The 16,146-nt window shown below is 43.2% G+C and overlaps 1 protein-coding gene and 1 non-coding gene across 2 annotated transcripts in view; both read right to left on the bottom strand.

The window, feature by feature from the left end:
• Window positions 1-16,146, bottom strand: part of LOC118360190 (myosin-binding protein C, cardiac-type-like) — a 46,115-nt gene that overhangs the window by 6,779 nt on the left and 23,190 nt on the right. The window contains 10 exon segments of the mRNA XM_052483512.1: window positions 1,433-1,521; window positions 6,817-6,984; window positions 7,531-7,665; window positions 12,332-12,520; window positions 12,849-12,953; window positions 13,337-13,496; window positions 14,958-15,097; window positions 15,223-15,252; window positions 15,334-15,440; window positions 15,539-15,704. Coding sequence (XP_052339472.1) covers window positions 1,433-1,521; window positions 6,817-6,984; window positions 7,531-7,665; window positions 12,332-12,520; window positions 12,849-12,953; window positions 13,337-13,496; window positions 14,958-15,097; window positions 15,223-15,252; window positions 15,334-15,440; window positions 15,539-15,704 — 1,289 coding nt within the window.
• Window positions 607-661, bottom strand: LOC118363083 (U7 small nuclear RNA). Its single transcript, XR_004821342.1, has one exon. It is a non-coding gene; the product is annotated as a U7 small nuclear RNA (small nuclear RNA).

The following is a 16,146-nucleotide window of genomic DNA, read 5'->3' as shown; positions in this document are numbered from 1 at the left end:
TAACAAATCATTGAGATTGGAAATGAAACATTCTAATATTTTTAAGAAAGAAAGATTCTGGAGGACTGCAATACAAGTAAGTTAATATGTGTGAAATATTGGTTTTCCTCAGTAACCTACGTTTACTAAATTATCATTACAGTTCCAGGGGTGATGATGATTTCAGTACATCTCCAGACCAAGACATTTGAAATATGATATTGTTCAGATATTTTTATGGCAGATTTGAACCTAGATAAGTGTGCCTAATAGATACAGTAGATGGTGGTACATTTGGCGGTGGCCCAGACTCCTTGGCTTGTGGTTTTCAGCAGTTACTCACTATGAGCTGCTTAAGAGAATCATGTCTGTATCAGTTATCACTCTGTCAATTGCATGTGTTACTAGGATACAGTTTCCAAACTGAAGCTGTATGTATTTATAGACTTGAGGGAAAAGCAGAAACAAATAAAGAGACAGAGTGATTTACTGTAGTATTTTTAGTATAGTATAGTATAGTATATTTTTAGTACTGTAGTATCCTGTAGTATTTACTGTAGTGTTTTTGCAGTCATTACTGTACTATTTACTATAGTGTTTTTGTTCAATTATCTTTGACATACAAATGGGGGTTTTCTCGTTGAGGAAACCTACTGGACAAATACTAAAAGAGCAAATTTTCCCAAAACATGTAGGTAGGTATGACTGGGGTCTGAATGAATAGTTCAGAGTCTCTGCTCTTTTCTATAACCTGTAGTGAACACAGTATGGTCTATACTTGGCATGTAGGTTTCTCACTTAGGGGTGGCACAAATTGGGTTATGGGGGAGGGGAAAATGAACATGAAATACTGTAGTATTACTACACATAAAAAAACTGTAGTGTTTTGCAGACATTACTGTAGTATTTACTACAGTATTTTTTGGGTGCGGATAAAACTGTTGTGTTTACTATAGTATTCTACAGTATACTACAAAATGCTATAGCAAATACAGATGTAGGATCTTATTTGGGCCTGTTTGCTACAGCAGGAAAATAATCCTGCAGTATCAGAACATGTGAATTATTATGTGGATTTAAATTAATGGACATTTCTGTTGAAAAATTAAGCCTTTTTAAACCTCAAATACACTACAAGTGTTCAATATCCTGCATTCTAGAAAAGTTATCCTAAAACAGGGTGGTCAAATTAAGATCTGTACTACACATGACTGAGGGATACTACAGTGTGTTTAATTCTATAGAAAGTAGGCCTACTGTAGTATTCTACCGTAAACTGTAGTATTTTTTAATGTGGGTAGCACCATTCCATAGCTCAATGTGCACCAAAGAAAAGGAAATAGCAATTTCTAGTTCCTAAATCATTCAGCATATTTCTCTTATGGGCAAGGGCACCAGCATATATACAGTTCATTCATCCTATAGAGTGTGAAGGGTGTACTCTAGCCCATACCTGGAAAGGGATCACAAGGTTGATTGTCTCCTCCACTTTCTTGATGAGGGTCTGTCGGAGATTTCTAGGAATCCAGATTTTGGGTTTCTCTGTAAACAAAATTATCATAAGATGTCAATTAATAAAGCTGGGCTGGCTTTAGGACCATGCAGACACCTCGGAGTGGGTGGGAAGACTGTTTGCCTGACTGCAGTGAACAGCACGACTTTTCTCTCAAAACAGTGCAGAGGTAGAAGATAGCAGTAATTGACTAGGTAACAGCTTGAAACTAAACTCGAGTTTTGAATTTCGTTGCAGTTAATTGTTCTAAGACATGTTGCTGAAGAATGTTATTTATGTCCCTTATCAACTGAGGTGAATGCAGCCAAGGTGATAATGGTAATAGTGATCAATTGTTGTCAATTGCTTGTTTTTGTTGTTCTCTTAATAAATAGCATTAGGAATGTAGGAATGCAGAAAATAGAATAAATAAAGTTACTTTGTTATAGCCTACTCTCGGTTTACCTGAAATTATGCCAATGCCATCAGTACCCTAAAGCTCGGGGCCTAGCCGTCTCGGGGGTGTGCTACTCCACTGCTTATAACTATACTTTTTCAGTATCTAAGATGTGCCAGCTATACATTTGGTTTGCTAACTTGCTAGCTAAGTGTCTAGCTCGCGAGATAAAGCTTCTTGGTTACAGCAGAAACAATCAAATTTCTTTGTGTTTGCCAAACATTTCTTTGTGCCGCAGCAAACTGATTAGCCTTTTGAGATACTGCAGTTATAGAACTTTATGAGCTGGGTTGTCTGTCCTTGCAATTAGTTTATGTTCGCTTGCGCTTGTTAGCATTTAACTAGCGTCCGCTATGGGATTTTTGTGGGGGAAAAAATACTGGCCATTGTGTGCACTGCCAGTAATACCGTATACCCCGTTATGGTACAGGAACGGTTTGAAGGTATGAAAATCTGCATACCGCCCAACCCTAGGTGGTTCATGGCTCAGACTTTTCCCTGAGACTGGGAGTACCACAATACCTTTCAACTATCACTTTTAGCTTGATGGCACCATTACTGGTCTAATGAGTTACTGTTCATGTACATTGACCAACTGCCTGTGTGGTAATAGAAAGTGTGAGTTGACAACATCAAGTGCTTGTCAGTTCAATTCCATGGTAACAGTAGCACAGACTTTCACTTTAAAATGTCAAACAAAAACGAATAATTGGAGAGTTAAACAAACCATACAACTCTATGCACAAGGAATACTTTTAACAATTTCCACAGAAAATGGAGCCCCTAGATCCACTCTGCATACCCCTGTTACCTCCTTTGTCCCACCCCCCACACATGACCTCACCCATTACAACCAGCATGTCCAGAGATACAACCTCTCTCATCATCACCCAGTGCCTGGGCTTACCTCCGCTGTACCCACACCCCACCATACCCCTGTCTGCGCATTATGCCCTGAATATATTCTACCATGCCCAGAAACCTGCTCCTCTTATCCTCTGCCCCCAACGCTCTAGGCGACCAGTTGTGATAGCCTTTAGCCGCACCCTCATACTACTCCTTCTCTGTTCCGCGGGTGATGTGGAGGTAAACCCAGGCCCTGCATGTCCCCAGGTACCCTCATTTGTTGACTTCTGTGATCGAAAAAGTCTTGGTTTTATGCATGTCAACATCAGAAGCCTCCTCCCTAAGTTTGTTCTACTCACTGCTTTAGCACACTCTGCTAACCCTGATGTCCTTGCCGTGTCTGAATCCTGGCTCAGGAAGGCCACCAAAAATTCAGAGATTTCCATACCCAACTATAACATCTTCCGTCAAGATAGAACTGCCAAAGGGGGCGGAGTCGCAGTCTACTGCAGAGATAGCCTGCAAAGTAATGTCATACTTTCCAGGTCCATACCCAAACAGTTTGAACTACTAATTTTGAAAATTACTCTCTCCAGAAACAAGTCTCTCACTGTTACCGCCTGCTACCGACCCCCCTCAGCTCCCAGCTGTGCCCTGGACACCATTTGTGAATTGATCGCCCCCCATCTAGCTTCAGAGTTTGTTCTGTTAGGTGACCTAAACTGGGATATGCTTAACACCCCGGCAGTCCTACAATCTAAGCTAGATGCCCTCAATCTCACTCAAATCATCAAGGAACCCACCAGGTACAACCCTAACTCTGTAAACAAGGGCACCCTCATAGACGTCATCCTGACCAACTGGCCCTCCAAATATACCTCCGCTGTCTTCAACCAGGATCTCAGCGATCACTGCCTCATCGCCTGTATCCGCCACGGAGCCGCAGTCAAACGACCACCCCTCATCACTGTCAAACGCTCCCTAAAACACTTCTGTGAGCAGGCCTTTCTAATCGACCTGGCCCGGGTATCCTGGAAGGACATTGACCTCATCCCGTCAGTTGAGGATGCATGGTCATTCTTTAAAAGTAACTTCCTCACCATTTTAGATAAGCATGCTCCCTTCAAAAAATGCAGAACCAAGAACAGATACAGCCCTTGGTTCACTCCAGACCTGACTGCCCTCGACCAGCACAAAAACATCCTGTGGCGGACTGCAATAGCATCGAATAGCCCCCGTGATATGCAACTGTTCAGGGAAGTCAGGAACCAATACACGCAGTCAGTCAGGAAAGCATCTTCAGGCAGAAGTTCAGGCTGGCCATGCCTTCCGCCTGGCTACTCCAACCTCGGCCAACAGCTCCGCCCCCCCCCGTAGTTCCTCACCCAAGCCTCTCCAGGTTCTCCTTTACCCAAATCCAGATAGCAGATGTTCTGAAAGAGCTGCAAAACCTGGACCCGTACAAATCAGCTGGGCTTGACAATCTATATATATAATATATATATATATATAATAATAATAATATAATAATATAATATATATATATATATACAATCTGGACCCGCTATTTCTGAAACTATCTGCCGCCATTGTCGCAACCCCTATTACCAGCCTGTTCAACCTCTCTTTCATATCGTCTGAAATCCCCAAGGATTGAAAGCTGCCGCAGTCATCCCCTCTTCAAAGGGGAGACACCCTGGACCCAAACTGTTATAGACCTATATCCATCCTGCCCTGCCTATCTAAGGTCTTCGAAAGCCAAGTCAACAAACAGGTCACTGACCATCTCGAATCCCACCGTACCTTCTCCGCTGTGCAATATGGTTTCCGAGCCGGTCACGGGTGTACCTCAGCCACACTCAAGGTACTAAACGATATCATAACCGCCATCGATAAAAGACAGTACTGTGCAGCCGTCTTCATCGACCTCGCCAAGGCTTTCGACTCTGTCAATCACCATATTCTTATCGGCAGACTCAACAGCCTCGGTTTTTCGGATGACTGCCTTGCCTGGTTCACCAATTACTTTGCAGACAGAGTTCAGTGTGTCAAATCGGAGGGCATGCTGTCCGGTCCTCTGGCAGTCTCTATGGGGGTGCCACAGGGTTCAATTCTCGGGCCGACTCTTTTCTCTGTATATATCAATGATGTTGCTCTTGCTGCGGGCGATTCCCTGATCCACCTCTACGCAGACGACACCATTCTATATACTTTCGGCCCGTCATTGGACACTGTGCTATCTAACCTCCAAACGAGCTTCAATGCCATACAGCACTCCTTCCGTGGCCTCCAACTGCTCTTAAACGCGAGTAAAACCAAATGCATGCTTTTCAACCGATCGCTGCCTGCACCCGCATGCCCGACTAGCATCACCACCCTGGATGGTTCCTAAGTACCTAGGTGTCTGGCTAGACTGCAAACTCTCTTTCCAGACTCACATCAAACATCTCCAATCGAAAATCAAATCAAGAGTCGGCTTTCTATTCCGCAACAAAGCCTCCTTCACTCACGCTGCCAAGCTTACCCTAGTAAAACTGACTATCCTACCGATCCTCGACTTCGGCGATGTCATCTACAAAATGGCTTCCAACACTCTACTCAGCAAACTGGATGCAGTCTATCACAGTGCCATCCGTTTTGTCACTAAAGCACCTTATACCACCCACCACTGCGACTTGTATGCTCTAGTCGGCTGGCCCTCACTACATATTCGTCGCCAGACCCACTGGCTCCAGGTCATCTACAAGTCCATGCTAGGTAAAGCTCCGCCTTATCTCAGTTCACTGGTCACGATGGCAACACCCATCCGTAGCACGCGCTCCAGCAGGTGTATCTCACTGATCATCCCTAAAGCCAACACCTCATTTGGCCGCCTTTCGTTCCAGTACTCTGCTGCCTGTGACTGGAACGAATTGCAAAAATCGCTGAAGTTGGAGACTTTATCTCCCTCACCAACTTCAAACATCAGCTATCCGAGCAGCTAACCGATCGCTGCAGCTGTACATAGTCTATAGGTAAATAGCCCACCCATTTTCACCTACCTCATTCCCATACTGTTTTTATACTGTTTTTATTTATTTACTTTTCTGCTCTTTTGCACACCAATATCTCTACCTGTACATGACCATCTGATCATTTATCACTCCAGTGTTAATCTGCAAAATTGTATTATTCGCCTACCTCCTCATGCCTTTTGCACACATTGTATATAGACTGCCCATTTTTTTCTACTGTGTTATTGACTTGCTAATTGTTTACTCCATGTGTAACTAACTCTGTGTTGTCTGTTCACACTGCTATGCTTTATCTTGGCCAGGTCGCAGTTGCAAATGAGAACTTGTTCTCAACTAGCCTACCTGGTTAAATAAAGGTGAAATAAAAAAAATAAAAAATAAAAATGCAGATGCAGAGTTTGGTAACAGAATGAGAGTTTGTGTTTCAGTTACCAAACTTGGCATCTGCACTGTTCTACAAGTAAATGTGTTTTTGTTTAACTTTGCAATCATTGATTTTTGTTTGACATATTTTAAGGTGAAAAATCTGAGTCTGTGTCACTCTGTTAACGTGGAATTGCCTTACTGCCAATCAGCATTTAGTGATAGTATCATCCTGTCAGCAAGCGGAAAGGCCGGGGGCTTCAGTGTGCATCTGAGACCTCAAAATACATCTCACAGCTAATCTGTTAGGTGCTGAGAGCGAAATAGCTGATGACCTTGGCAATGTATGTATGTTCCCAAACATGATCTGTGAGCCCTGAGATCCATGTAGGGTAGTGGAGGCTTACTTCAAGCCTCATCAGCTAAATATCTCAAACTGTAGAGAAATAGGAGAGAGGAGACAACAGCAGGACACCCCACTTACTTTCCATTTCAACCTTTGGGTTTTGAACAAACTCATGATGTCTCTCTCTTACAGTGCAACTTCCCTGGTAAAAAATGTATTTATGTTTTGTACATGTTTGGACTTTACGCTCATTGTATGGGAGGGAGGGTAAAATGGAAAAATTGGGATTTGTTTTAGTCAATCATGGGGGAATGCTTACGCATGATCTCTCGGATAGTGACGGCCTGTGCTAGGGAGATAGGTGCACTGGGCCCTGCCATGTTGTAGGCTCTGACACGGAACTGCATCTTCTCCCCTGTCGGCAGGTCCCGGATGATTACAGATGTCCTCTCTGTCAGACCCTCGAAAGCTGGCACCCATTCATCAGCTGTGGGCAAGAGACGGCCAGACAGACGTGTCAAAACGCAACATCCGAAGAAATCTCAGTGCCCCATCCCTATATGTCATCACAACTAGGGCTGCCTGCATGGATTGAGTTAGAACATTGACGTGCAGCTGGCCAGCATAGTCAACCCTGAAGGGATTGCTTTAGTTACATAAGCATTGTGCTAATGGTCCCTGGCTCAAACCACTCTAGACAATTTAGGTCCTTGGTGTTGTCAGACTTAAACCAAAGCTTTTTACATAATGGCTCGTCATGGAAAGTGTGATACATCTTGCAAGGTAGAGGATTGTCGTTTTATGTAAGAGGGTCAAATGTTGGACATTTTCCTGCATTTGGATTTGTTTGGATTTATTTGACAGTTTTTATATATTGTTAGGTTGGTTTTTAAATAATGTGTTCCTAACTGAAATAGTCTATTCAACAGCTTTCATGCCATCCTCCTCCTTATCTACCCAGATATTGTGTGTGTGTGTGTGTGTCAGGGATCAAAATATTGAATGCCAGACCCTCCTGGACCCCAGTACTCACAGCCCTCCTTGCAGTACTCCACCCCATAGCCATCCAGCTCAGACGAGCCCAGATGCTCCGGGGTTCTCCACTTCAGTGAGACGGTAGTGTCACTGATGTCATCCACGCACAGGCCGACGGGCTCACTGGTTGGGGCTTAGAGAGAAGCGAGAGGGAGATCAGGAACATTATTCTAGTCTAAATAATAAATAAATGACAAGAAAAAAGACATCAATAGCTACATATGTTATGTCACAGTATGTGACTTAGAAGACATGTTGCAAAACAGAATGAAACATTTCAGTGTCCGCAGGTGTCAAGGCAGGATATTTTTTATTGTGGATTTACTGCTACCTGTCAATGATGCCTCAGCATCAAGGCAGCTTAACTTCGATGCAGATAAAGTGTAGTGTTGCTACAGGTAACAGCCATGTAAACTAGGGTCCTCCAATAAAAGCATGAGTCACTTCCTGAAATACAGTATCTACAACCTTACCGCAACCCATGTGTTAAGCTCCCCTGCAGGCTAGCTGACATGGAGCTAGCACATTGGAGATTTAGTATGGACCTTGCAGGCTCCCAAATGGCTCCCGAGTGGCGCAGCGGTCTAAGGCATTGCATCTCAGTGCTTGAGGTGTCAATACAGACCCTGGTTTGAATCCAGGCTGTAATCACAACCGGCTGTGATTTGGTGTCCCATAGGGCAGCGCACAGTTCGCACAGCGTCGTCAGGGTTTGGCTGGTCATTGTAAATAAGAATTTGTTCTTAACTGACTTACCTAGTTAAATCAAGGTTAAAAAAATGTAAATGCTGGACAGGGCTTTCAACCTGGTTTTAGGGCATTTTGTATTATTCTGTACGCAAATCCAAGCCACTCCATTTAGGATGGTATGTATTCATTTGTGGATGTCCATTACCCATTTCATATGACATGTTTACTAATTACAATTCGTATTACATGTTACGAATTTCTAAAACGAACAATGTGTTACGAATTTGCGACACGTACAATATATTACGAATTTGCAAAACGTATGACATGTTAGAAATTCTAGCAAGGTGGCTGGGGGGTTAACGTTAGCTAGCTGGCTAACTTTAGCTTGGCTAGGGATTATTTGGCTAGGGATTATGGTTTGGGGTTAAGTTTATGAGTTAGGTTAAAGGGTTAGATCAGGGGAAGGGTTAGCTAAAAGGGTTAAGGTTGTGGTTATCTAACATGCTTAGTTGCAAAGTAGCTCAACAATCATAAGTAGTTGAAAAGTTGCTAAAATGCTAAAGTTATCCATGATGAGATTCAAACTCACAACCTTTGGGTTGCTAGACGTTTGTGTTATATGCCTACCCATCTACCCATCAACCACCCAACTTTTCTTTTTTCCTTAAGTAACCATCCGTCTTATGTAACCATCAGTGGAGGTTGCTGAGGGGAGGCCGGCTCATAATAATGGCCAGTACAGAGTAAAAGGAATGGCATCATACACATAGAAACCACGTGGTTGATGTATTTGATACCATTCCAATTATTCCGCTCCAGCCATTACCATGAGGCCGTCCTCCCCAATTAAGGTACCACCAACCTCCTGTGGTCACCATACCAAACATGACATATCATACTAATATCAGTGTTCTGGATTTACCTTTACTATGTTACGTCTAGTCTATGAGACAACGCTGCAATACTAGACTAGCTGCATCACTGCTACTATGGAAACCATTCAGTCCCTATAAATCTTAATGTCATGTTCAAGTCACCATTTTTCTTAGAAAATGGGTAAATAACAATGGAGAAACAAATGGAGAGTATCTCACATTTTTTGTTTACATCCAAGAGTCTAAATATTTATTTCATGAATAATCCTCCAAATATCAAGAGAGAGAACTGAGGTCATTTGTCATTTGTCTTGTCATAGCTGATTTGTATGTAACAACACAATAGCACATAGAGACAACCTGCAAAAGCAGCCTAAAATAAGCTCAAGATGACAGCCATCAGAGGTTGAGTTACAGAGTTGCCTTGCCCCGAGCCCATGTCACAGGTTAACCAGAAAGGGGGCCATGTAGGCACGTACTAGAGGTCAGAGGTCAGTCTGTGTTTAAAGGGACTGAATGGGAAAGACCTACGGGCAGTACAGGAACACAGCAAACAATACTTTGATAAACATCCTTTTCATATTTTTAGCCAATACACAAACAACAACACAGGAAAGTCTGTTAGTAGAAAACTTTTTTTTCTCTTTTGCGCCTGTGAGTTTTAATACAGAGAGACAAAATATACATTAAACAACAAACATCTCTGATTTACCAATGAAGGTGGCACTGTCCGTTCCTACTTATATTGCCCCTTACAATAACAGTAAAAAGGAGAACAGAACCACAGCCAGGGTTTACCTTCTATCTTATTATCATCATCATTAAAGAAAACACAGTATTTATTACAGCACAAACCATGCCCCTGATAGTTGACCCTAGCTTAGAGGAAAATAAATCTGCCTACTCCTTGGAGGTTCCGGCTCTGGTACGGGCTCTGGTGCCGGGGCAGGCTCTGGTGCCGGGGCACCCTCTGCAGGGGGAGCTCTATCGGCTGGTGGGTCTCCTTCTGCCGAAGAGGCCCCATCCTCAGCTGGGGGTGCCGGAGCTGGGGCTCCTTCTGCTGGGACTGGCTCTGCTGTGGGTGCTGCTGGCTCAACAGGGGCCTCTGGTGCTGGTTCATCTGCTGCCTCTGGCTTGGCCTCCCCCTCTGTCGGTGCCTTTACTGCACCATCCACTGGAACCTCCTCCGTCGCCGGCTTCTTCTCGGCCGTCTTTGGCAGCATTGGCTTGGTCATCCTTGAATAAGGTTAAGATAGTGCTGTTCGAAGTGAGTTTGTCGTACTCCTCCTGTTCCTTGTCTCCCACACGCCTCAATCTACTCTGCTGCTGCTCCTCTGTCTCTCTGTCTCTCTCTCTCTGTTCTGCCTCAGTAATAGCACTCGACAGCAGCAGTTCAGCTGGGTCAATGTCCTCCCAGAGCAGCCTCAACAGTAGCAGCTCGCCCCTGTATTCTAAGCAGCTGGTCCCAGCCCCGCCGTGCGCTTACATGCCATTATTTATAGAGGGGGATGCCACGGATAGTTTCCTAATCAGCTGTCTTACGAGAGATGGGTCCGTCCGGATACCTCGATGTTCACACTCACATCCCGGAGAAGGAGGAGAAGGTAGAAGGGGACCCAAGGTAATAGAATAAGAGACAAAGCAAAAGAGAGCCCCTTAATTTGACCAGACTCTGATTTCTGTCCTGAAAACACCTCCAGTCTTATTTTAGCCAGCATCTACCCAAACATGTTTTTCTTACAAGCACAAGTCTGCATGCCATGGGAACCAAATCTCAAGATGACCATGTGTTGTTGTTGAGTGGTTAGAGGTGCCCGTTGTGATTACATAGCAGACCTTACATGGCTTAGGGGATATGTAAACTTAACTCTCAGTAGCCAAACCCCCAAGACAATTCACTTCAGTAATAGACCGCACTGACGTCAATACTTCAAGATGAAAACAGTTTTGCACATTTTCAATTAAAAAACTTTAAAAAATACATACAACTTGATACATCAAATTGGGAATTTTGTGACATTAATGCAACTGTATTATCAAGGAAGTAATATCAACATTATCTTCAGAGAATACAGGTATGTAGTTGCAGTCAGAACAATGGGGTTGTTTCATCTGTTTTTATGCTCTGTTTATGTTCCTTGGTCCGCTCACAGCAGGTCAGTGTGAGTGTAAATCAGACATCAATCATCTCTGCCAGGACAAAGGTTGTGTTATGTGACAGTGTGACAATACTTGCACACAATAGTATGATTATTGTGAATAGTCAGATGAATATAATAGTTTGATTAAAACGTTTACATGCAATGAAAGAAGAACGATTTTCCTAATAATCCTGTTTACATGGACACATCTGAAATCAGGCTACCTGAAGGGACTTTAATAAATGCACAAAATCACCAATCAAAATAAACATTCTACCACAGTGACCATATTATTTTTGGGAAGCCTGTTTGATTCTGAGTCCGGACATATACAGTTTGTATGTGAAAACTTTCTAAGATGCATACTTTCAGTTTTCACACACAGGTCATTACTTCTCTGCATTATTCATCTACATGGGCTAGCTCAGGCTGTGTTAGGTTACAGTATGTGAGGAGAATTGTTTCTCATAAGTAATGGTTTAATGTAATTGATTTGGCATAATACATGATTGCGTTGTAAAGATACATTCTTTCAGACCACTGTGCCCTCTTGTGGTAACTTCCCTCGCGCATAAGAGGGATGATTCCGCTTTCTGGTGCTGGCACTTGTGCAGATTAAATGCACTGCTGGAACTCCGATGAAGCCGTTTACACATGTCCTAATAATTCAAAAGATTGCTTAGAAAACCCGGTGTTTTAATTGGCGTGTGTTTACTTCGATTTTGACCTTACGCCGATTAAGAGTAAGGTATTTACCTGACTATTACCATACTGGTCCTACTGCCATAATACATTTAATATCGAATTATTAGTGTGCATGTAAACGTAATCATGTGACTGATACCTTTTGCTGACCTGGCCCCACCAGAGCACGCGCCTATACGATGACCATCTAGCCCATGAATCATTCTCCACCACTCAAAGTTTACACCAACAAGTTTTGAAAGCTGACACATATCTGTTTGCATTTTTTAATGACCTGATTGTACGAGGCGCTACATGGAACAAAATGTATTTCCCCATCCCTCAAACAGGCAAGTTCAATTTCATAGATGTACATAAAAGAAAATCACATAGGAGGGGAACTCACCCACTGGGATGAAGGGTTGTGAGGCAGCGCTGTGGCATGACATGCCAATGGCGTTCACTGCATAGACACGCATCTCATATTCCACACCTTCTATCATCCTCTTGGCCTCATAGGTAGTACCAGTGTAGGGGTCAAAGTTCAGCCTCATCCACCTGTAACTCTTCTTCTTCTTCCTCTCCAGCACATAGCCTGGGAAGAAAAAGTCAAACATTGTTACTGTAGACATCACAGGAGGTTGGTGGCACCTTAATGGCTGCAGTGGAATGGTGTCAAATACATCAAACACACGGTTTCCATGTGCCTGATGCCATTCCATTCATTCAGTTCCGTTCCAGACATTATTAATGAGCCGTCATCCCAGCAGCCTCCACTGATAGACGTGACTGTAGCTATCAATATACTATAATCAAACTACTCATATTTTTCTCTGTACATGTTCGCTGTAAACAAGTGAGCATTGTGTATGCCTGAACATAAGATCTGGTAAGACATTATGCACGCTACTGTATATCCTCACCAATGATCGGGTTGCCACCATCTGACTTAGGGGGGTCCCACTGGACAACGCAGGAGTCCTCTCCAACACTGAGGATCCTTGGGGCCGAGGGAGGGTCTGGTGCATCTGAGGAAAAGAAAAGGCCATTAAAAAAACATGAATAAGATCTGCAAAAAGATGATTCTGAGATAGTTGGCTTTAAAGTTTCAAACCTTCATTGGTTTGAATGGTGTCTGTAATTTTTATCTAGTATTATTTTGAACTTAACAAAATGCATTGGGGGTATATAGAGTACTAAATAGGTAAAGAACATTGAACAGTATAAGGCTATGACAAAAACTACATTTGGACAAAAATGCAGATAGAACCTTTGTCCCAATCTCCCGAAGTGTAAAATACAGAATAAGCAAGGTACAACCTGATTAAACTAATGTCTCTCATCTCTTTGACTAATGACCAAAAGAAAAATGTATCAACAAAAATCATTGTGAACAGAGGTTGTATCTTACCAACAACTTTGACGTTAATGTCAGCTTTGTCCTCCCCAGCAGGGTTCCGCACAATCACAGAGTAGAGGCCCTCGTCCTGTTTATCCGCTCCCTCAATAGTGAAGATACAGTGTCCCTTGGTGCTCTCCACGTGGAGCCTTCCATCTCCCTCTGTCATCACCTGACTCATCGGGACAGCAGATCATTAGTGGAGTCATTCTCATTCAACTGAACTAAAGGGATCAATTCCAATTCGTAATGCAACCGTTTATATCATCTGATCTGGGGTGTATTCATTAGTGCACACCGTTGCAAACAAGAGTTTCTTAAAGGACAAATTCAGGTAGGTCCCTCCTTGCTTCGGCTTGCTTGCTTCCAGTCTGTTGTAGTGAACATACCCTTGATGATACTGTTTATTGTCAAAGCCAAAAAAGGATGAAATACACTTTCCCAGGCACATTGGCTGGAAAGGATTTACCTGGTCATGCTTTTTGGCATGAAAACCAACCACACTGGGAGGTTTACTCATAGACTCAGCTGAAATGTTCATGCAAAAGCAGCTATAATACTTACAGTTCTGCCCTGGTGTCACCCCTTCGATGTCTTTCATTTCAGCAGAAGATTTCGAACATGCTCTTACCTGATTGTCATGAAGTATGAAACTGCATGCATTGTTTAATTAGCATTGAATGCCGTGGTAAGTTATCAGGCACCATGTTGCCACCCAGGCCTCTATTGGCACAGACAACATAAAATCATTGATGTTTTTAAGTGAACAGTGTGTGAGAGCATGAGGAATAAAAAGTAACAGGGATGTCAGAAGAGAAAGGACAGCATGAGACTGACAAAAATGCACAAAACTAAATATACATCGGAAAGAGGTGCATTTTTTGTAACCCAGGTGTTATGGAGAGAAGTAGTAACACAGAGATTGAAAGGAGACGTGCACAGGCCTCAGCGTTGGTGTTTAGGGCCACACTCACATCCCCATCCTTGATGCTCCATGTTTCTGCCGCCACCTCAGAGCCAGCCTACATGAGCAGAGTAAAGCAGTAAGGGTACTGAAGAGGAGGCCAGAGGGTATTCCCCTCTTGTTCTCCCCAACTAACCTCCCGTTCCCACCAGTAACCTGAGGGCATTTAGGTCATGTGATCACCTGCAGCCCTCCTACCTGTTGGGATGGGTGAGGAAGGGACATTCTCACCATGAAAGTGAAACAATTAGTCAAGACATAAATTAAAAAGGTTGACAATGGAGAACATGGGAAATCACAGAGTTGAAAGTGGAAAACAAGGTCAATCCCATAGCTGATAGTGAAAAAACATGGAAAGAAGCATTAATAATTAAGCTAGTCAACAGTACGTGGCCACTAGGTAGTGGAAGAGTTAATTGTATGAGTGAACATACAACGTATCAGACAGCTTATGACTTACTAACGGAGCAGACAAAACAACATGGTTCAGTCTTCTCACAGCAAGCCTTACCTGATCATCTGTACAGTCATTGGAACTGAGGTAGTCTCCCCTAAACATCCACTGGCCAGAGGCCAGCATTCACACAAGATTTGGTTCTGGGCTGCCAAGATTGGAATAGAAGCTATGTGCTAGCCTGTTTGGCTACTGAGGAAAACCAGCAACTTTACCTTTTCTCCCTTTGTCCAGACCACAGTAGGCGCTGGGTCTCCAGTGATGGGCACGTCCAGTCGCAGCTTGTTCCCAGCCACCACCACTATGGTGGAGTCGGCCGTGTGACCCATGCAGTCCAGGTGGATCTTTGGAGGATCTTCAGGAATAAAGAATGATGGACATGCAACATATGTAAATGTATTCTTAATCCGGCAATCCACGATATATAATCCTTGCAATTGAGTAAGAGGCTGTGAGGATGAAGAATAAACCATGGCATACCTTGGCGAGGCACATAATCAATCTTGACCTCTGAAAAGCAGACAAACACGCAATTAATTTATTAGATGAAAATGATCATTATGAAAAGACATGGTGTAATTGTAAAAGTACCCAGGAAGTTGAGTTTGGCTGAGAGGTTGAATGCGTATCCCTCTGGAACAAAGGTGTAGTCACCCTGGTCCTCGGGTTTGACATCATCGATAGTGAGTTTGTGGATCCTTCAGTGAGAGAACATCATTTTCACTAGTATTTGTCCAACTACTCAACAAACCTTCTGATCCTACCCAGTACAACAGTATGGATACCATATTCTCACCTGCCAATGTGTGTAATATGGGTCCTGGCATCAGCCTTCACTTCCACTCCGTTCTTGTACCAGATACCCTTCACAGTCTCATCTGAGACCTCACACTTAAACACAGCCTCGTCCTTTGCCTTCAACGTGAGGTCAGCAATGTTCTGGTACACCTCCAGTTCCTTCTCTAAAGAGTCAGAGGTCAGAGATGATTCACAATGTATGTTGTATATGAAGTATTTCAGAGTATGGTGTGTTCATTATGATTCTATGTTCTTCTGGGAGACTTTTACTAGGGAATCCTAGGTGACATGGATATACTGTATAACTTATACAGTATATGACAACACCAGATGCATAGAGGATCTGATCCACACAGGAAACAAATACTTTTAGACATCAATGGAGGCTGCAAGCTCAAAGTCTATCAACATAAGAGAGAGTACGAGACAGTTAAGGGTAGTGGACAGGTAGTGTCCGCAATGATCAATATAAACTACTCCACTCCTAGTGAAGGTTACAGCAGAATGAAGTTATCTGACAGGAGCAATGAGAAGCTGCTACCTAGAGCATAATGGGATTGGCAGCTGGTAATTCTTGGCAATGGCTAAATTTGAATAGAGGCGCAT

The sequence above is a fragment of the Oncorhynchus keta genome, chromosome 2 (genome assembly GCF_023373465.1).
Source record: "Oncorhynchus keta strain PuntledgeMale-10-30-2019 chromosome 2, Oket_V2, whole genome shotgun sequence".
Lineage (NCBI taxonomy): Eukaryota > Metazoa > Chordata > Actinopteri > Salmoniformes > Salmonidae > Oncorhynchus > Oncorhynchus keta.
This window is presented reverse-complemented; position numbering and strand designations above follow the sequence as displayed.